The sequence below is a fragment of the Pongo abelii genome, chromosome 12 (genome assembly GCF_028885655.2).
Source record: "Pongo abelii isolate AG06213 chromosome 12, NHGRI_mPonAbe1-v2.0_pri, whole genome shotgun sequence".
In the NCBI taxonomy this organism is placed as follows: domain Eukaryota; kingdom Metazoa; phylum Chordata; class Mammalia; order Primates; family Hominidae; genus Pongo; species Pongo abelii.
Genome location: NC_071997.2, coordinates 76,994,189 through 77,017,502, shown reverse-complemented (window position 1 = coordinate 77,017,502; position 23,314 = coordinate 76,994,189). Strand labels below are relative to the sequence as shown.

At 37.3% G+C, this 23,314-nt stretch overlaps 1 protein-coding gene across 22 annotated transcripts in view; it reads right to left on the bottom strand.

Annotated features, from left to right (window-relative positions):
* CCDC88A (coiled-coil domain containing 88A) overlaps positions 1-23,314 on the bottom strand; it is a 131,832-nt gene that overhangs the window by 85,131 nt on the left and 23,387 nt on the right. For all 22 annotated transcript variants that reach the window (XR_008522131.2, XR_008522132.2, XM_009237291.4 and 19 more), the window contains exons 3-4: positions 15,663-15,771; positions 1,844-1,913 (exon numbers count right to left, since the gene is read on the bottom strand). Coding sequence is in view for 20 of the 22 variants with exons in the window: in XM_009237291.4 (XP_009235566.1) it covers positions 1,844-1,913; positions 15,663-15,771 (179 nt within the window). In the remaining 2 variants the exon portion in view is untranslated. The remainder of the gene's footprint in view (positions 1-1,843; positions 1,914-15,662; positions 15,772-23,314) is intronic.

Sequence of the window (23,314 nt, the reverse complement as noted above, 5' to 3'; positions counted from 1 at the left end):
GTGCATGTTCATGAAGACCAGAATCTTAAATGTCTGTTACAGTGAGGCTGTTAAAATAAATGTATATAACAAGCCAGGTAAAAGTTAACAATCTATAACAGAAATGGAGAGAATATTCCCTGTCCAACAGCATTCAACTAAGATTTTCTTAAAATATTCAACTGGAAAAAAATCACTTCTTTGGGCCAGATTTTCACCACTGGGCCAATCTGTCTATGAAAAAGTCCAAATCTTCTTATCAGACATTTCCTTCTACTCTCCATGAAACAACCTACTTTATAGCTACGCTGAGCCATTAATCACCATTCTTCCCAAATATGCATATATACACACTCCTCTGCCTTAATACTACTCCCTCTGTCTGTCGTCCTTCCCCAACCTCCTCATTCCCCTAGTGAACTACTTGCTAATCACAATCCTAGGCACAGCTCTTATCATCTCTGTGTAGTCCTCCCTGATCCAATCATCAATGGTCCCCCACTCTCACTTATACGTCAACTTTAAGAATAATTAATGGCTCCATATTTTATATGCCAGAACATTTGGTACATATTTCTACTTCATACTAATTATTACATGATTTCCCCATAATCTGTGTATCCTTCACCAAACTATAAGAGCTTCTAGAACATAGACCATTTATTTCCACTCCTGGTCCCTGTAACTTGGTAGGTACTTACCAAATGTATGTAGGATGGGAAACAATTCCATCCTACACGCAATTTTTTTCATTTTTAAATTTATATAATCAAACATCCCATGGTATCTCTAAAAACTATCTAAGCTGCTAATTCACACATCTAATTAATAGTTTCCTCTATAAAAATAGCTACTTGATTTTAGTTTTTATTTTGGTTTTGTTTGTTTTGATTGAGAGGGGGTATGGGCTGAAGAAAATATACTAATTTGGATAACATGTAGACTGTAAGGATAAGCCCATTGTTGAAACTGTTAGGTAGCTGCTAATTTCCTCAACTGTTCAAAAATTACAATTCTAAAATATCACATTTAAAATGTGGTAAAGGGCAGAACATTTTGAAGAAAAAATTTAAATGATCTAAGAAACTGCCTCTCATCTTTCCATTCAGAAGAAGTTTAATATAAATTAAAACATATCAGACCGGGCGTGGTGGCTCATGCCTGTAATCCCAGCACTTTGGGAGGCCAAGGCGGGCAGATCACGTGAGGTCAGGAGTTCGAGACTGGCCTGGCCAACACGGTAAAACCCTGCCTCTACTAAAAATACAGAAATTAGCATGGTAGCTACTCCTATAATTCCAGCTACTTGGGAGGCTGAGGCAGGAGAATCGCTTGAACCCAGGAGGTTGAGGTTGCAGTGAGCCAAGATCGTGCCATTGCACTCTAGCCTGGGCAACAAGAGCGAAACTGCATCTCAAAATAAATAAATAAATAAATAAAACATATCAGTCAGTAAAACTTAAGATTCAAACAATTTTGGCAATGGTAGATAGTAGATATATGAATAGAAACCTGGAAATTATTTCAAAATCATTTCTTTTCTAAGGTAATATTCTTTTAAGTTTGTAACTACATCATCTTCTATACTTCTCTATAATGAGACACTAAAAATCGTCACAGAAAAGTATCTATTTGGTATAGTAGAAAAAAATACTGAATTTAATGTAAAATTTATGTCTGGTCTTACCTATAACTTACAAATAGTCTAAGCTTGTCTCTTTCTATAAAATGGAACATCACCTCCAATGTCTACAGTTGTGAAAAATCTAGTAAGTTAATGTATATAAGCTCTTAGTAAAAAATAAACATCATAGTATTACACAAAGGTTAGACATTACTTTCACAGGTTAATTTTAATACTTACCAGAAAAGGGATTTTTGCCAATGATTAAGACATTTGGCAACGACATCATGATTAATTGCTGCAAAGTCTCCTGTAAAAAAATATCCAACAATTGTTATATGGGTAACGCTAACTAGGTAATTATTCATCAAGCTATAACTTACGATTTGTACATTCTTCTATAGGTGTGCTATATTGCAATTAAACAAATATGGAAAAAGTTATATAAGGTCTTAAATCTTTTGTAACTTTAATGAATTAAATAACTAAAATTATAATACCAGAGAGACTTCAGTTAATTATATATCAGGCTGGGTGCAATGGCTTATGCCTGTAATCCTAGCACTTTGGAAAGCCAGGGTGGGAGGATCACTTGAGACCAGCCTGGGCAACACAGTGAGACCTTCGTCTCTACACGTAAACAAATAATAATAAGAAAGCTTTAAAAATATCAGATGTCCCCAAATTAAAGCATTCAAGTCAAAATGGTTTAATTATTTTTTGGAAATCTGAAGTTTTAGGTGCTAGAAAATTAAGAAACATTCCTCAATAAAAGATCGAGCAAAATTAAGAAACATTCCTCAATAAAAGTTCGAGCATGTGTGCTCTTTTTGTTCTTGTTAGTTCTCACTGAGGAAACTAAAAATACATCATACAAATTTATAAGTACTGTCACTGTACATATATATATATATAAAATATGTTGGTTTTTTTTTTTTTGAGATGGAGTCTCGCTCTGTCGGCCAGGCTGTAGTGCAGTGGTGTGATCTTGACTCACTGCAACCTCTGCCTCCTGGGTTCAAGCGATTCTCCCGCCTCAGCCTCCCAGGTAACTGGGACTACAGGCGCCTACCATGATGCCTGGCTAAATTTTGTATTTTTAGTAGAGACAGGATGTCACCATGTTGGCCAGGCTGGTCTTGAACTCCTGACCTCAAGTGATCCACCCGCCTCGGCCTCCCAAAGTGTTGAGAATACAGGCATAAGACACCGCACCAGGCCATGTTTTTAATATAATAAATAAGAGAGCTATATTTTTAAAATGTCAACTGATATTAAAATTAAGAAACCTAATTGCTTTATTAAAAACGCTGTCTAATGATCATTTCATGAAAGTCAGTTCCTCCTCAGTGAACCATTATTTCTCTCCTCTACAACAGATGTTTAACTTCTGTAAAACTTTAGTTACAAGAATATATGTAGATTCTGAACATACAAGGTGATTCAGAAAGAACTGAACGCTTTCTAATTCTTCAATTTAGGTAATACATCAAGTATGCACCTTCTGTTTATACCACCTCTTCCTTGAAGAAATGAAGAAATACATTGTATCTGCCATTACAACCACTGACACTGATGATATGCAAAGGGTCTGGGATGAATTAGACTACAGGATGGATGGGTGCCATGTGATAATTACTGAATCTTTGCAATATTAAGGAATAACTGTGACAGATTCTTCATAAATAGACTACATGTTCAGATATAACTAGTTACTGAGGAATATGTTTTTGAAGGTATTCAACTCTTTTTGAATCCTTTAACTTAATACTATGCTAAGAAAGCAAATAACCATGAAAAATAACTATAAAAAGTTAACTTGTGCCGCTTTTTAAAAATTTCTAATTTTAGATCCACTAGAGCACTTACCCATGGTCAGTGGGTGGCATGACACCAGATGTTAATTAGAATTCATCTCTTATCTATAATTCTTTATAGATATATACAAGAAAGTTTCAAAAAAATTTTCCTCAGTATTGTATTAGCTCTTTAAAAAACTATTGCCAAAATATGCCTGCATTTAAAGAAAAGTACATACTCGATATATGCATCATGTTAGAATAAGTATCAAAAATTGCTAAAATCACTTATTCCAGGAATGATATAGAGTTTGGATATTTAATGAATTAGTTTTCCAATTAAAAGCAAGTTATCTCAAGAGAGAATATGCTATAGCTATGTGTGTAACAGCTAAATGGGCTTAAAGGAATAAATTTCTGCTTCATTCAATTTTTTTTTTGAGACGGAGTCTCGCTCTGTCGCCCAGGCTGGAGTGCAGCGGCGCGATCTTGGCTTACTGCAACCTCCGCCTCCCTGGTGCAAGCAATTCTCTGCCTCAGCGTCCCGAGTAGCTGGGATTACAGGCGCCCACCAGCATGCCTGGCTAATTTTTTTTTGTATTTTTAGTAGAGACAGGGTTTCACCATCTTGGCCAGGCTGGTCTTGAACTCCTGACCTCATGATCCACCTGCCTCGGCCTCCCAAAGTGCTGGGATTACAGGCATGAGCCACCGTGCCCGGCCACTTCATTCGAATTTTTAGTTTCCTTGCCTTGAAGCAAAATTATGAGGACTGTCATTATAGTTTTTTTTTGAGACAGGGTCTTACTCTTGTCACCCACGTGGGAGTACATCGGTGCAATCACAGCTCATTGCAGCCTCGATCTCCCAGGCTCAAGCGATCCTCCTGCCTCATTTGTTTTTATTTTTTATTTTTTATAGAGACAAGGTCTCGCTATGTTGCCCAAGTTGATCTTGAATTCCTGGACTCAAGCAATCCTCTTGTCTTGGCCTCCCAAAGTGGTGGGATTACAGGCATAGGACACCATGCCCAGCGAGATTTTTTTTTTAAATCATAAATAAGAGAGCTGTATTTTCTTAAATCACTGTTTTGTCTATATCCTACTTTGTGAAGATAACCTAAGTCAGATGAAAGAGCCTTCAAATTCACTTTCGTAAAGAGAAGTTTTAATTTTTTATTTATTTTTATTTTTTTATTTTTATTTATTTATTTAGAGACAGAGTCTTGCTCTGTCGCCTAGGCTGGAGTGCAATGGCGTGATCTCAGTTCACTGCAACCTCCGCCTCCCAGGTTCAAGAGATTCTCCTGCTTAGGCCTCCTGAGTAACTGGGATTACAGGCACATGCCACCATGCCTGGCTAATTTTTGTATTTTTAATAGACAGGGTTTCACCACGTTGGTCAGGCTGGTCTCTAACTCCTAACATCGTGATCCGCCCACCTTGCCCTCCCAAAGTGCTGAGATTACAGGTGTGAGCCACCGCACCAGGCCGGGAAGCTTTAAATTTCAACAGACACTGAATTTTTTTAAAAGCTTTATCTTAAAGATGTTAGAGACAAAACTCATTTACGTCACTTATTTTTGAGTAACGAGTCAAAATTGATAGATCAACTGGAAACAACAACTTACATTCCCAAGGCAACTAGTTTTACTGATTTACTATGTAACATTCTATGTTGGTACACTGTTATAAGCAAAATTGTCCCAATGGATAGTAATCTTCAATGTGGTCCACTACCTCTTTCCTCCACCTTCTTCCTCAGCTGATTCTCCACTTCCTGCCTACTCTGTTCCCCAATGCTCTACTGTTAATTCAGTCCTCCCACAAAGATGAAAGCAATCTCACACACACTTTACACCATATGGTATCACCAAAGACTTTTTGTGTTACCAATAATACAATTTCATCTTTACACTATGAAGTCTATGTTCGGATGATGCAAATTGCTAAATTCAAACTTACCTCCATATCATCTAAAAATGTACTCTAGTATAGTAGAATCTAAATGACCAGTACATTGTATTTGGGTAGAATGAAGTCAAAACACCCAGGCTTAAATTTTAGCTCCATGATGTACAATACGTATGCCTTTTTTTGGGAGAGGGTAGGAAGTGAAACAAAAGTAAAAAGTTTCAAAAATGATGATTATTTAAAAACCTTAGAGTTAATGGGGAAAAACTCTTTTTTCAAGTATTAAGTTATGTCTAAAAGTACTAACATTAGGTTGAAAAAAGGCAGCTAAAATTATACAAATTTTTAAAAAGCAAATTATTCTAAAATGTCTTATTGGTTACCCTATGGGTTCTTCAGAGGATTTTTTATATATATATACTTCTTTTTTTTTTTTTTTTTTGAGACGGAGTCTCGCTCTGTCACCCAGGATGGAGTGCAGTGGTGCACTCTTGGCTCACTGCAACCTCTGCCTCCCAGGTTTCAGCGATCCTCCTGCCTCAGCCTCCCAAATCGCTGGAATTACAGGTGCCCGCCATCACGTCCAGCTAATTTTTGTATTTTTAGTACAGACGGGGTTTCATCATGTTGGCCAGGCTGGTCTCGAACTCCTGACACTGAGTGATCCACTCACCTTGGTCTCCCAAAGTGCAAGGATTACACGCGTGAACCACCGCACCTGGCCTGGATTCTAGCTATATTTTTGTAAGAAGTCTTTTTATTTCCCCATTCCAATTTTATGAGTAATATTAAAAAATATACAAGACATAAAAGAGGGTAGATGCTTAAAAACTGACTATTGTTAAGATTTATTATATCATCATAGACTCCCCAGACTCAACTTAGCTCTAAAGAAATTCATCATTAAAGTATTAAAGAAATGGAAAAAGAATATATAAATGAGCCCAAGATGAGTTTACTAAGACGAGGAACAAATTAACAAACAGGGCAAAGTTGATAATGCATGTATATAAACTAGTGAAGATACTTCAATTTGTTAACTCAAATTATAAGAAACCTCTAAAAATAAACGGAGAAATTAAGTATTTCAGCAATTCAACTGAAAGAGAAAAAGGTTTTGAGAAAATCAGGGCAGTCATTTATTCAACAAATATTTATTGAACATCAATTATCTGCCAGACGTTCTAGACACTGAAAATACAGCAGTGAATAAACAGAAATCCTTGTTCTCATGGAATTTACATTTTAGTAAGAGAAGACAGACAATAAAACAAGTGTTTTTGGTGATAAGTGCTAAGGATAAAAATAAAGCAGAGGGGCCGGGCACAGCGGCTCACGCCTGTAATCCCAGCACTTCGGGAGGCTGAGGTGGGTGGATCACCCGAGACCAGCCTGATCAACATGGAGAAACCTTGTCTCTACTAAAAATAGAAAATTAGCCAGGCATGGTGGTGCATGCCTGTAATCCCAGCTACTCAGGAGGCTGAGGCAGGAGAATTGCTCGAACCCAGGAGGTGGGGGTTGCGGTGAGCCAAGATTGCGCCATCGCACTCCAGCCGAGGCAACAAGAGTGAAACTCCGTCTCTAAATAAATAAATAAATAAAAAAGCAGAGGCCAGGTGCAGTGGCTCATGCCTGTAATCCCAGCACTTAGGGAAGTCAAGGCGGGTGGATCACTTGAGGCCAGGAGTTTGAGACCAGCCTGACCAAGATGGCAAAGCCCTGTCTCTACTAAAAAAAAAAAAAAAATAGCTGCATGTGCTGGCACATGCCTGTCATCCCAGCTACTCGGGAGGCTGAGGCACAAGAAGCACTTGAACTTGGGAGATGGAGGTTGCAGTGAGCCGAGATTGCACCACTGCACTCCAGCCTGGGCAACAGAGCGAGACTCCATCTCAAAAATAAATAAATAAATAAAAATAAAGCAGAGAATGAGAAAGAGTATTGGTGGAGGTGGAGATGAGGAGAATGTTAAAATTTTTAAAGATATTCGAGTATTCAAATATAGAGATATTGAATGTTTTCAGGGCCATTAAAGCAAAGTTTCACTAAATAAGTGGAAATTCTATTCTGGCATGAAGACATTTTGAAAGATTTGGAGAACTACAATCATTAATAAAAGACAGAAAAAAGAAAGAACTGGCAGAGATTATGGTAATAGGAAAATAATAAGCAGACGTTCCTTGAAACATATTACAATTTCATTTCCACCACATGTTAGCTGGCTTTGTATAACTTTTTTCATTTAAAAATGGTATAATAACCATTTTTAAAAATTTTTTCTTTATTTTTTTGACACAGAGTCTTGCTCTGTCACCCAGGCCAGAGTGCAGCAGCATGATCTTGACTCATTGCAACCTCTGCCTCCTGGGTTCAAGTCATTCTCCTGCCTCAGCCTCCCAAGTAGCTGAAACTACAGGTGCATGCCATCATGCCCAGCTAATTTTTTGTATTTTTATTGGAGACAGGGTTTCACCATGTTGGCCAGGCTGGTCTCAAACTCCTGACCTCAAATGATCGCTTGCCTTGGCCTCCCAAAGTGCTGGGATTACAGGCATGAGCCACTGCGCCCAGCCAACCACAGTTTTTAGTTGACCATCTAAAACCCCTTTTTATTGATATATAGGCATGCACCGTGTAATGACATTTTTGGTCAACAATAAACCATATATATGATGGTGGTCATATAAGATTATAAAACCATAGTTTTACTATACCTTCTCTATGTTTAAATGCACAAATACCATTGTGTTACAACTGCCTACAGTATTCAGTACAGTAACATGCTATACAGGTTTGCAGCCTAGGAGCTATAGGCTACACCATATACCGTAGGTGTGTAGTAGATATATCATCTACATTTGTGTAAGTACACTCTATGATGTTCGTACAATGACAAAATTGCCTAATGACACATTTTTCAGAACATATATTCGTTGTTAAGGTACACAAGACTGGCTGAGCATGGTGGGAGGCCGAGGCAGATGGATCGCTTGAGCTCAGGAGTTTGAGCCAGCCCAGGCAACATGGCAAAACCCTGTCTCAACAACAACAACAACAACAAAATTTGCCGGGTGTAGTGGCATGCGCCTGTATTCCCAGCTACTAGGGAGGCTGAGGTGGGAGGATGGCTTGAGCCCAGGAGGCGGAGGTTGCAGTTACCCAAGACTGTGCCACTGCACTCCAGCCTGGGCAACAGAGTGAGACCCTGTCTCAAAAAAAAAAAAAAAGTACACACGACTATACAGACTATACATTACAAATTTTTGTGAATTAAAGCTTATGCTGCTAATGCATTGTAAGAAAGACTACTTCACAAATATGCCAGATATAAACATTATTTAGTTACTATTCAAAGATAATTTAAATTAGCCTTTCCTTCTTCCTAGAAATTATCCATAATTCTTTCTTCACAGTAAGAAGTTAACACTTCTGGCAAAGGTCAGGCCTCACTTCGCTTTCCTGAATCACCACATAGAGTAAAACACTGTTACTAAAACTGCATAATTCTACAGAATTAAAAATATGTTCAAAGAATTCTAAAATACACGGAAATGACAGTCCCTCTTTTGAGACTCTTATAATCTGCTTCTAAAATTCAGTACATGACAACATTTATCATATTATTATGTATCTGTCATTTTATCCATGTTACTAGTGAAGAAAATTAAGGCTATTTTATCATATTTTCGTAGATTATAGGAAAAAATTAAATCAATGGCATTAAAAGGAAAGAATACCTGACCAGTGTCAAAACTATGACGGAATATAAAACATTTGTTTTATAACACACATAGAATCTCATTTTCTTGGCTACTGAATTTTATTAACACTCCAAATGTTGCTTATTATGACAGACGTTAAAGAAAAACCTAAAAAGTATCTATTTTTTTAGACGTTAAAGAAAAACTTGAAAAGTATCTATTTTCTGCAGCAACTGGATTAATGGTACTGGAATTTGTTCTTTGTTTTTGATACTAGTGACATCATACCATACAAACACTTCCTAATAAATTTCCTAATTATAACATGTTCTTTCCTTTGCAGCCTCAAATGGTTCAGATCATTATTTTAGTGGTGTTTGAACAACAATGTTCTTCATTTAATACTTATTCAAACTGCTGCCAATATAGTCACACCAAACACTGGCTATGACAGGGTTCTATAGACAACTAAAATTTTTTTACTTGTAAATGCTGTCTCTGATACTGAAATTCACCATCTCTCCCTTATTAACAGGGCTAAAAATAACTTTAAAGAAAAATAAATTTTTTAAGAGCCTAGCTAATTTTACATAACAGCTATAATTTACTTTATTTTCTGACTTGAAAACTTTTGAATATTCATTTGCAAGACAAAAAGGTGTTTGCTATGGATCAAGTGATTATGTGAAAAGGTCTGAATTGCCATTTAACCATAATGAAGTATATCTTTGATAAACTTTCTGATAATCTAATGTTACCACTTATCTCTCTCATGACCACTCATATTACTACTTCATTAGTCTTATATTATTTATCACAACAGAAATTATTTTGTTTAGTTTTTTACTCATCTATTATTCCTCTACTAGTACCATACATAGTTCCATGAAAATAGGGACATGGTATGTCCTATGCACCACTGTAGCACCAGTACCAGGTAGAATATCTCGCATTCAAGAAATGGGAGAGGGAAAATGTGAATGACATTAGAATTTGTATTGAGCTTTTACAGGTTCTAAATCATAAAAATGAAAAAAAAAACAAAAGAGTACTGACATTTAAATTTACCTATTATTACTGAAAAGATAAATTGAAATAATCCTCCCTCCAACAATCATCTTAGGGTATTCTGTCAATATTCTTTTCTCCCTGGGAGTCATCTTTACAAGATGACCTTGATGCTAACCAACCTATCAAAAAAATTTTTGGGAAACATACACTTTTGAATTTTAACTTATCCAAATTCACTTTCCCCTTTGTGAGTCAGAACAATCAAAATGTACTAAAATGGCCCAGCACGGTGGCTCATGCCTGTAGTCCCAGCATTTTGGGAGGCTGAGGAGGGAGGATCACCTGAGGTCAGGAGTTCAAAACCAGCCTGGCCAACATGGTGAAACCCCGTCTCTATTAAAAATACAAAAAAATTTAGCCAGGTGTGGTGGCAGGTGCCTGTAATCCCAGCTACTCAGGAAGCCGAGGCAGGAGAATCGCTTGAACCCAGGAGGCAGAGGTTGCAGTGAGTCAAGATCGTGCCACTGCACTCCAGCCTGGGCAACATAGCGAGACTCCGTCTTTAAAAAAAAAAAAAAGAAAAGAAATACTAAAATACTAAATACTAAAATACTTCGCCTCAAATACATCTTCTCAGGGGCATATGACGTACACAAAATTTAATAGTTTTCTACAGTCGTTCCCCAAAATCTGATTTTTCTAAGAGAAGGTAATTTAAGAGCTGATGAGAATTCCATTGATTTGGAAAATATTAACTTGCAATGTGTCATATACTAAACCAGACCCTCTCTAATATAACAAGAATAAAAAAATTGTTTCAGTAAGTCTATTAACTGTATATATAAAATGTCTGACCTATTTCTGAAGACAATTTAAAGTATTGGTTGGTGCGAAAGTAACTGCGTTCAAGACTACAGTGAGCTATGAGCTACGACCGTGCCACTGCACTCCAGCATGGGCGACAATACCAGACTCTGTCTCAAAAAATTAAAAAATATAGCATAGTGACACACATGTGTAGTTCCAGCTACTTAGGAGGCTGAGGCGGAAGGATTGCTTGAGCCCAGAAGGTCTTAGCTACAGTGAGCTGTGACTTAGGCAACAAAGTAAGACCTTGTTTCAATCAATCAATAAAAAATGTAAACACATAAATACATAATTTATAAACACATAAAGAAAAAAAAAAATCCAGGTGGCGCAGAGGTTGCAGTGAGCCGAGATTGCACCACTGCACTCCAGCCTGGGTGACACAGCAAAACTCCATCTCAAAAAAGAAAAAAAAATCCAGAAGTGTATACATATTCAGGTGATAATAGTGGTAATTTCCTGGCACTAAAACTATGTCTGTATTATCTATTTTTTTCTAATTTTCTACATTACAACAATATTGCTTCTATATGAACTTGCTTAAATATATATATTTAATTATAAATATATTTAATTATATATTTAATATTATATATATACACATATATACATATATACACACACACACACACACACACACACACACACATATATATATATATTTTTTTTTTTAAGACAGAGTCTCGCTCTGTCGCCCAGGTTGGAGTGCAGTGGTGTGATCTCTGCTCACTGTAACTTCTACCTCTCTGGTTCAAGCAATTCTTGTGCCTCAGCCTCCCAAGTTGCTGGGATTACAGGCACGCACCACCACACCTGGCTAATTTTTGTATTTTTAGTACAGGCAGGGTTTCACCATGTTGGCCAGGCTGATTTGTCCAGTGATCCACCCATCTCGGCCTCCCAAAGTGCTGGGATTACAGGTGTGAGCTACCGCGCCTGGCTAAACTTGCTTAAAATAAAGGTGATTCAGGGTTGGTTGCACAATAAGCAACAAATCTGCTCTGAAGCAATGCATCCTTGACTTGACCACAAAGAATTGGCACAGATAAAGTCCCCCCGAAAAAATGAGTTTACAATTAAAACACACACATATCACTGCCACCCGCGCCACTGCCACTACTACTATCGCCACCACTACCACAAGAAACAGCAAGCAGAAAACAAAGGACACATTCAGATCCGTACATATTTCAGATTTCTGAATAATCAGATATGAAATCTAAAACAGAAAAATTTTAAATATCTGAATAAATAAAGAAAATGATTAATGAACAAAATGAAAAGGTAATGTAAAAAGAACCAAATCTTCCAGAAATGAAAGATATAATCAATGGGTTAAACAGAAGATTTGACACAAATAAGGAGTGAATTAGTAAATTAGAGAGTTCTGAAAACAAGACTCAGAATGCAGCACAAGCTTAATAAATAAAAATTTAATAAGCAAGAAATAGAGTAAGAAAGTCTAACATATATCAATAGAAATATTTGAAAAATACCAGATTAGTAGAATAGAAAAGAGCAAATATTAGAAGAATAAATACTAAAAGTAGCTTTGAAAGAAAAAAGACAGTCTAGCTGGGCGTGGTGGCTCACGCCTGTAATCTCAGCACTTTGGAAGGCTGAGGCGCGTGGATCATCTGAGGTCAGGAGTTCGAGACAAGCCTGGCCAACATGGTGAAACCCCATCTCTCCTAAAAATACAAAAATTAGCCGGGCCTGGTGGCACATGCCTGTAGTCTCAGCTACTCAGGAGCCTGAGGCAGGAGAATCCCTTGAATCCGGGAGGCAGAGGCTGCAGTGAGCCGAAATTGCACCACTGCACTCCAGCCTAGGTAACAGAGTGAAACTCTGTCTCAAAAACAAACAAAAAAAAGACAGCTTAAGTAACAAAATTTAGAGAGCTAACTTCTCTAGAGCAAAAAGAATCCAGAAAGGCCAGGCATGGTGGCTCACACCTGTAATCCCAGCACTTTGGGAGGCCGAGGCAGGCAGATTACCCGAGGTCAGGAGTTCGAGACCAGCCTGACCAATATGATGAAACCTGTCTCTACTAAAAATACAAAAATTAGCCGGGCATGGTGGCATGCGCCTGCAATTCCAGCTACTCAGGAGGCTGAGACAGGAGAATCACTTAAACCCAGGAGCCAGAGGTTGCAGTGAGTCGAGATCATGCCACTGCCCTCCAGCCTGGGCAACAAGAGCAAAACTCCGTCTCAAAAAAAAAAAAAAAAAAAAAAAAAATTCCAGAGACAGAAGAATTAAGTCTGCAAAGTATTGACAGAAAAATAATTGTCAACCTAAAACTGCATACTTAAAAGTATTTCATCCTAGTGCAATCACTCACGCCCACAATCCCAACACTTTGGGAGGTTGAGGCAAGAGGACTGCTTGAGCCCAGAGGTTCAAGACCAGCCTGGGCAACATAGTGAGATTCTGTCTCTTTTTTATTTTATTTTACTTTATTTTTTGTAGATGGTATTTTATTTTATTTTATTTTATTTTTGTAGATGGAGGTTTGCTCTTGCTGCCAAGGCTGGAGTGCAACAGCATGATCTCGGCTCACTGCAAACCCCGCTTCCTGGGTTCAAGAGATTCTCATGCCTCAGCCTCCTGAGTAGCTGAGATTACAGGTGCCCACCACCAAGGCTGGCTAATTTTTCTATTTTTAGTAGAGACAAGGTTTCGCCATGTTGGACAGGCTGGTCTCGAACTCCTGACCTCAAGTGATCTGCCCACCTTGGCCTCCCAAAGTGCTGGGATTACAGGTGTGAGCCACTGTACCCAGCCTTCTGTCTCTATTTAAGAACTAAAACAAACAAAGAACTATCTTCCAAAAACAAGAGTGAAATAAAGGCATTTTCAGACAAATATTCTCAAAGAAAAACATGCAGCTTGAGCTAAAGAAAAAGGGCTGGGTGCATGGCTCATGCCTATAATCCTAGCATTTTGGGAGGCCGAGGCAAGTGGATCACATGAGGTCAGGAGTTCGAGACCAGCCTGGCCAACATGGCGAAACCCAGTCTCTACTACAAATACAAAAAAATTAGCCGGGTGTGGTAGTGGGCACCTGTAATCCCGGCTACTCGGGCAGCTGAGGCAGGAGAATTGCTGGAACCCAGAAGGCGGAAGTTGCAGTGAGCTGAGCTCGTGCCACTGCACTCCAGCCAGGGCAACAGATTGAGATTCCATTTCAAAAAAAAAAAAAAAAGAAACATTGGTTTTATTTATTTAATAGTACTTCTCAATATTTAATTTGTAGGGTAAAGAAAAAAACCCTAAAATACAAGACAAGAAGAGCTTAAAAGTCATAAAAGAGAATGACTAGAATTAAAACATTCTAAAATCATAGCACTATTCCATAAAAGGGTAAAGATACTAATTAATTTTGGCCTTTCCTATGTTTAGGTATAAAATGTATAATTTTGAAAGTCACCTCTGAAAAAACAGGAAGAGTGAAAAAATTTTAAACCAGGAGAAAGGAAAAACATGTAGAAACAATTATTGATAGGCCGGGCATGGGGGCTCATGCCTGTAATCCCAGCAGTTTAGGAGGCTGAGGGGGGCAGATCACTTGTGGTCAGGAGTTTGAGACCAGCCTAGCCAACATGGTGAAACCCTGTCTCTACTGAAAACATAAAAATTAGCTGGACACGGTGGCGTGCACCTGTAGTCCCAGCTACTCAGGAGTCTGAGGCAGGAGAATCGCTTGAACCCAGGAGGCAGAGGTTGCAGTGAGATGAGACTGCGCCACTGCACTCCGGCCTGGGCGACAGTGAGGCTCCATCTCAAAAAAAAAAAGAAAAAAGAAAAAAAAAATTGGAAAGGAAAAGAAACAATTACTGATAAATAATCAAATTCTTCAGGAAGATTTAACAATTTTAAATTTATTTGCACCTAATAACAGCTTCAAAGTCTATAAAAATTCATCATCATATGGGATATTTCAACTCCTCTTTCTCAATAACTAATCACTCAAAAGACAAATCAACAAGGCTGTAAAAGATTGGAACAATACAATTAACAAACAAGGTTGCTCTCACTCTGCACCCAAACAATTGGAGGATACATACTTTTTCAAGCACACATAGAACTTTAAAGAAAACTGACAACAACATACTAGGCCAAGCTAAGCAATTCTTCACAAATATCAAAGAATCAGTATTATACAAACCACATTCTTTGACCAAAAATCAAAAGCAAAAAGGTTACTTGAAAAATACCATGTTCAAAAATTTAAAAGCATACTTCTAAGTAACTCATAAGTGAAATAAATCACAGCAGAAATTAGAAAATGCATAGAAATAATCATCTTTTAAAATACACCATACCAAAATTTATGCAATGCAGATATAGCAATTCTGAGAGGTATATTGAAAGCCTCAACAATGTTCGTATTTAAAAACTAAAATATGCATCCAATTCAGGTTTTTTTTTTTTTAAAAAAATGGAAGTACACTTTTCAAAGGCATAATTCAAGAAGTCTAACAACAAAATGTTACACTATGCAAGTTCTCAGGAAACTGGGACCTGACTTTTAAAACATAAAATACAACAGTCATTTGTAACATTAGAAAATTATTAAGTGCTTGCTTAAGCCTTTAACATTCATAAAAAATAAACTATCTTATTTACTACTCTAACTCTAGCAAATAGATCAGAACCTAGCATATAATAAGCATTTAAATATTTGTGAGATGACTGATACGAAATAATACAAAAATGTAAGTAGTTATTAAAACCCCAGATTTTTAAAAAGAGTACTTACCTGGTAATAAAATTTTATCTGTCTCACCAAAATGGAAAGATTCTGCATTCTAAGTGAGGCATCATTATTGACTTTTTTATTTACTCTCTGACTCTCCAATTTAGGATTACTGTAAGAAATACAAAAATACTTTAAAATTACATAAAATACTACTATCAACCTATATATAATTAAAATTAATCATATAATACTTTATTTAAATAAATTGTGTGCTCATCTGCATTAACAGAGATGGTCCAAAAGGGCAGATTATTACTTTGACATGTATTCTGTGCTTCTAATCAATACAAATGCAACTGATTTCCCAAAGCAAGAACAAAATTAATTTCAAACCTAAGTCAGATGCTGCCTTTCATTGTCATGCTGCCACTCCACATTCCTGGGATGAATAACTTACTATTTCCTTTGAATATATAGTTCTATAACACAAAATAAATCCATTTAAAATATGGGCTAATAATAACCAATAAATGTTATTTCTCCTCACTGGGTAATAGGGATTATATCTGAACAGGCAATGTCCCAGAGAAATTCAAGGTTAAAGTGGATGACACAGGTTAGTACTTTTATCTTGGGTAAAACTGTAGATTCAATGAAAGCAAAGGGCTCAATAATCCTGAGGGAGCAGAAACTGCAGAAGAAAAACAGTCAAGCCAACCATGGTTTAGAATGGGAAATTGTGGCACCTCCACACAAGGATGCAGGAAAGTCAAGAAATTGACACCCATCCAACAGGAAATAGAAACTGAATAGAAACGCCTCATTCTTTAATCTGTTCCCTTTTTACACAGTCCATTGCATTCCTAATGCCTTCAGTTCCTTCCCTAAACAGATTAGACCAATGCCAGTCCAATGCCTTCAGTTCCTTGCCTAAACAGATTAGAATCTATGGTGCTTTATTTCCGTAATTCTCAAACTTTTAGGTCTCGAGACCCCTTTGTAACCTTAATTGATGACTCCAAACAATTTTTGATGTTGTGGGCTATCTTTAATTAATACTTAGTGTGTTAGAAATAAAGACTGAGGTAGGGCACGGTGACTCACGCCTATAATCCCAGCACTTTGGGAGGCCCAGGCTGGTGGATCACCTGAGGTCAGGAGTTCAAGACCAGCCTGGCCAACATGGTGAAACCTCATCTCTATTAAAAATACAAAAATTAGCCGGGTGTGGTGGCATGCAACTGTAGTCCCAGCTACTAGGGAGGCTGAGGCAGAAGAATCACTTGAACCCAGGAGGCAGAGGTTGCAGTGAGCCAGGATCGCACCACTGCACTCCAGCCTGGGCTACAGAGCGAGACTCAAAAAAAAAAAAAAAAAATAGAAATAAAGATAGAACATTTCAAAGTTATTTATGTATCAACTCACTTTAACAAAATAATAAACCCATTACAGGCTAACAAAACCAAACAAAAAGAACTTAGAAAACTGAGTGGTATCGTTTTACTATTTTTGTGTATCTCTTTAACGTGTGGTTTAACTTTTAAAAAACAGATTCTTATCTTTGCTTCTGCATTGAATCCATTGCTTATCATTTTGGTTCAAGTATATTAAGACATTTCACCCTCACATGTACTAAGAAGTGGGAAGACTCTATGGATCCCCAAAAGGATCCTCCATCCACACTCTGAGAACCACTGCTTCAACCATTTGCTTGCCACCACTCCCAATATCTTGATTCTTTTGTCCTTTGACCACATTCTTAATCCCCAACCTTGGATCAATTCAACCACTTATGCTGAGATTACTCAAGGGACTAGTTGAGAAAATAATGCAATCAAACTAAGCTATTAATAAAATATGAAGGGGTAGCTATTACAAAAAGGAGGAAGATGCCCTCTTGCCATAAAAAACTAGAAAACTGGACAAAGCATGAAAAAACTATTTTCAGACTTTGGACAGCAAGTAATGCAAGACTAGGTTCTCTCTAGTAAGGCAGTGAGGTGCTTTCCAGAATGAGGTACAGAAAAATGGGTAGCCCAAGTCTTGTTGAACTTGAGGAGACAAAGCTGGAGTTCATGGATGCTAAACTGACACATTCAGAAAAGAATACCAAAGAAAAGGGAGCTACACCAACAAAGAGCTCCAAAAATCTGCCTTTAAGATTTTGGCTTTGGCTTCACACAGGCATGGATGTAGTGGCTCATGCCTGTAATCCCAAGACTTTGGGAAGCTAAAACGGGAGGAATGCCTGAGGCCAGGTATTCAAGACCAACCTGGGCAATATGGTGGGAGCCTGTCTTGAAAACAAAGCAAAACAAAAAACCAACAAAATTTTGGCTAAATACTAAATTGTGCATGTATAACCTAAAACTCCACAAGGCTAAGCAGACATCAAATACAAGAAAGCTGTAAGCTAAACAATTCTCAGAGCTCACAATGTAAACAGAGAAATTTGAGTTGTGACAAGTAGAGTGGAGTAGCCTTAATAAACATCCAGAACATACAGCAGAGACCGCAGAAGAGTCATGTCTTAGAAGGAGGACTAAATCAGCAGCTGAGTAAAAGCTATTCAAGAACCGCACACCCAACAAAACAAGTCTTGAAAGGATCATGCTGATTGCAAGTAACTTGACAACCTGCCAAAACAAAGTTTGTCACTCTAAAAGGACAAGGTCCAGACACTCCAAAATATAATCATTACAATGTCCAGCATAAAATAAAAAAATTAATAGACACAAAAGATCAGGAAAATGTGATCTATAACCAGGAAAGAAAATGGAAACAGTCAACAGAACAGAAATGAAAAAGATCATGGAAATAACAGACAAGGACTTTAAACAGTTAATATAAACCTACTAAAGGATTCAAAGAAAGACATGAACGTTAAGTAGGAAGAAATGTAAATTATATTTTGAAAAACTCAAATGGGACGTCTAAAGCTGCAAAATACAACTATTTGAAATGAAAAATTCACCGCACAAGCTTAACAATGGATTAGAAACTGTATAGCAAACGATTAGTGAACTTGAAGCCATTATTACAATAAAAACAATCCAAAGAAGCATGGAGAGAGGGGAGAAAAAGCTGAAATGAATGAACAGAGACTAAATGATCTATGGGGCAATATTAAACACACATTACTACACAGTCCCATCTTAAGAATCCATTCATGTTTCCCTTCTTGTCCCAATAATGCATGGATGTTCTTTATAGGAAATAGATTCAGTTCAGAATCACACTTGGCATGTGGTAGTCTGAACTGCAATCTTTAATCTCTTTCAGGCTGGAGGTTTCTCAGCCTTTTGTTGATGTACATGAACTAGACACTTTAGAAGGGTTACAGGCCACATACTGCATAGAATGATTTTCAGTTGGGTTTGTCTGATAAGACTGTGTTGACTCATAATTAAGTTCAGGATATATATCCTTAACAGGAAAAACACAGAACAGATGCTGTGTTCTTCTCAATGCATCCTATTAATATATGGGCCTGGCTTGTTTCTGTGTTCTCCTTTATGTTTCACTGGTCTACCTATATATTCCCATGTCAACAGCACCACCTTAACAACTATAGTTATTTACATCTTGATGTGTAGTAGGGCAAGATGCCCTGACTAAATGGTTTTTTTCAATTTTATCTTAACTATTCATTCATGGTCCTTGATGATTTTTAGGATTAGTTTGTCATATTCTGCATATACAAAAAACAAAACCTATTATAAGATTTTGACTGAAATTGCACTCAATCTACAAATTTATTAAGAATAAACTGACAGCTCTACAGCACTGAGTCTTCCCACTGATAAGCATGGTGTATCTCTCTACATTCATTCAGCTCTTCTTCAAAACCATTTTATAATCTTCTCCCGGAAGGCCTTTTGTTAGATTTATTCCTAGATGCTTACAGTTTTTGCCATTAAAGTTAATGTAATATTTTTAAAATGTATTTGCTGATAGGTTAACGCTGATATGTGAATGCTATCATTTTTTGTTTACTGTTCTTATCTTTAGCAACCATGCTAACCTTTCTTATTCTAATAGGTTGTCTACTGGTGTTCTTGAAGGTCCTCTTGAATTTAATTTGTAGCTTTTCCATACTGATAATCAATTATGCCAACACCATTTACTAACGAGCTTACATTTCTCACTGATCTCAGATTCCCATATTAAGTGTAGGTCTCCTTTTGGAGTCTATTCTGTGCCACTAAGCCATTTGTCTATTTCTGTGTCATTAAAACCTTGTTTTACTATAGCTTATTACTATAGCTTTATTATGATCTCAATTCTACTAAGACAAGCCCCTTTCCTTTGTTGTTGTTTTTTCTATACCGTCTTCATTAATCGAACATAGTGATCTTTTCTATCATTTTAGGATATTTATAAAGTTCTACGAAAAACCTTGTTAGGATTTACTGACATTAGTAATATTAATTTGATTAAAAACTGGCATTTCATTTCCATCGGTAAAATTTTAAAATCTCCCCACAGAACTCTTACATATTTAAGGTTTTTTTTCTTACTTGGGTAAGAAAGTTTTTGTTGCTTTGTGAAATGGATTTTTTTTTCTCTTACATTGTCTATTGGTGCTATTGTATAACAGGAATATAGAGTTTTGATTTTGGTTTTTTGGGTTTTTTTTTTTTTTGCGACAGAGTCCCAGTCTGCCAGGCTGGAGTACAGTGGCACGATCTCAGCTCACTGCAACTTCTGCCTCCAGGGTTCAGGTGATTCTCATGTCTCAGCCTCCTGAGTAGCTGGGACTACAGGCACGTGCCACCACGCCCGGCTAATTTTTTTTGTATTTTTAGTAGTAACGGGGTTTCACGATATTGGCCAGAGTGATCTCGGCCTCTTGACCTCAAGTGATCCACCTACCTCAGCCTCCCGAAGTGCTGGAATTACAGGCATGAGCCACCATGCCCAGCCAAAACTATAGAGTTTTTGAATGGTGAATTTCTAATTAACCACCTTTCAAAACTTAGTTTACTCGGTTCATGTGCTTGGGTTTTCTAGGTTAAAAAAAAATCACACCATCAGTAAAGGCCAGTTTATTTCCACCTTTTCAATCTTGCATTACATTTCTATTTCTTTACTTGCTGCATTAACAAATAGAAATGGAGACAACAGATATCCTTCTCTTGTTCTCTAATAGAACTGCATTTAATGTTTCACCATTAATGCATGATGTTTGCTGTAATTTTCTGATAGATATCATCTATGAGGCATTCCCTTCCATTTCTATTCAATGTCTGAATGGGTGCTGAATTTTATCCAGTATTATTTCTTATTTTTTTAATTTTTTTGAGGACAGTCTCCCTCTGTCACCCAGGCTGAGGTGCAATGCTATGATCATAGCTCACTGCAGCCTTTAACTTGTGAGCTCAAGAAGTCCTTCTCAGTCTCTCAAGTAGTTGGAACTACAGATGTGCACTACCACGCCCAGCTAACTTAAAAAAAAATTTCTCATTGTTCAATTCCCACCTGTGAGTGAGAACATGTGGTGTATGGTTTTTTGTCCCTGGGATAGTTTGCTGAGAATGATGGTTTCCAGCTTCATCCATGTCCCTACAAAGAACATGAACTTATCATCATTTTTTATTGCTGCATAGTATTCCATGGTGTATATGTGCCACATTTTCTTAATCCAGTCTATCATTGTTGGACATTTGGGTTGGTTCCAAGTCTTTGTTATTGTGAATAGTGCCGCAATAAACATACATGTGCATGTGTCTTTATAGCAGCATGATTTATAATCCTTTGGATATATACCCAGTAATGGGATGGCTGGATCAAATGGTATTTCTAGTTCTAGATCCCTGAGGAATCGCCACACTGACTTCCACAATGGTTGAACTCGTTTACAGTCCCACCAACAGTGTAAAAGTGTTCCTATTTCTCCACATCCTCTCCAGCACCTGTTGTTTCTTGACTTTGAGAACACATGGACACAGGAAGGGGAACATCACACACCGGGGACTGTTGCGGGGTGGGGGGAGGTGGGAGGGATAGCATTAGGAGATATACCTAATGCTAAATGACGAGTTAATGGGTGCAGCACACCAACATGGCACATGTATACATATGTAACAAACCTGCACGTTGTGCACATGTACCCTAAAACTTAAAGTATAATAATAATAATAATAATAATAATAATAATAAAGAATCCTAAAAAGGTTTGCCAAAGTGCTGGGATCACAGGCGTGAGCCACCGTGCCCTGCCTAAAAATGTTTTATAGATGAGATCTCTCACTATGTTGCTCAGGCTTGCCTCAAACTCCTGGCCTCAAGTGATCCTCCTGCCTCAGCCTTCTAGCTAGCTAGGATTTCAGGCACAAGCCACAGCACACCTGGCATATCCAATTTTTTCTACATCTACTCATCTGATCCTTCTCCATTAATATGTTAATGTAGTGAGTTACACTGTTACATCATCCTCAAAGTCCTAGACTATATACTCTCTCAGCTCCACTCTATGGTATAACTATTCCCTTTTATTGGTATATAACTCTGTCACAGGTTTTCCAATACTTGGTTTTGACTCCCACTTTCTCACTAGATTCTAAGTTCCATGACAAGAGGGACCATATCTTCTTATTCATGTTTTTATTTCTAAAAATTAGCATATTTGCTAACACAAATATTGTCTGGATAAATAAAAATAAGAATAAACAAAGACTAAGCATAGCGTTTTTTAAACCATTGCTTTCTATCGAAAGTTACGAGCTGACAATCTCCAAGATAACAACTCAGTTAGCAGGCTGGAATAGGTATTCTCATTAAGGTGTGTCTCAAAAATCAGTTGAATAATAGAGTCCTAAACTACAATTTGAGATCTGCAGAACAAGGAAGACTATTAGTAAGGCAAGCTATATCTGACCTGTGACTGATTTACGCTTATTGCAAGAAAATAGTGAAAAACTCAGAACAGCCCAAGGCAAATGAGAGTTTAAATGGAAAAGTGAGTCTCTCAAATAAAAGCATCAACTAGAACTAGTTACTTATAAAAACAAGGAGACTATATTGTAGAAGTCAGATCATGTGTCATGGCAAACAAAGACAAACAGCAGCATGGTCAAGAAGTCATGGTAAAACTGAAGGAAAAACCCTGTTTTATTTAGGCAATCAATTCTGGTATCTTTTTTTTTTTTTTCTTTTTTCTTGTCTGGTATCTTTTTTAGTCAGTAAGTTAAACAAATACTCACTGAGTACCTAATGTACTGGCCACATTACTTAATGCATAAAAGTTTGGGTTAATCAAGCTATCATTGTGGAGAAAAGTATACTTGTAATTGGGAGAACAGAGTAAGAACAACACCAGTAACAAAAATTTTAGGTATGTTTACAGTTACATAAATTTAATTTGCAAACATTTTCAGTAAATATCTTTCCTCTCTACCCTTCTTCTACCTTTTATTTCTATTTTCTTTATTCTACATTTGAATCCCTTACATACCTCTCATCTCTGACTGTCTCCTAGTCACACATTGACCACATTTAGACCTAGAAACACTTTAGAGATACCTGGTTTCACCATAAATCAGAAAGCCAAAGTTCAACTAGTAACCTGCCTAGGATCCTAGAGCTCTTTTACTCTTTTAGTTTTTCCTTTTATAGCATCATTCAAGAAAACAAAGAAAAATCTGACTTAAAAAAAAAGGTTTCAGCTGGGTGCGGTGGCGCACACCTGTAATCCCAGCACTTTGGGAGGC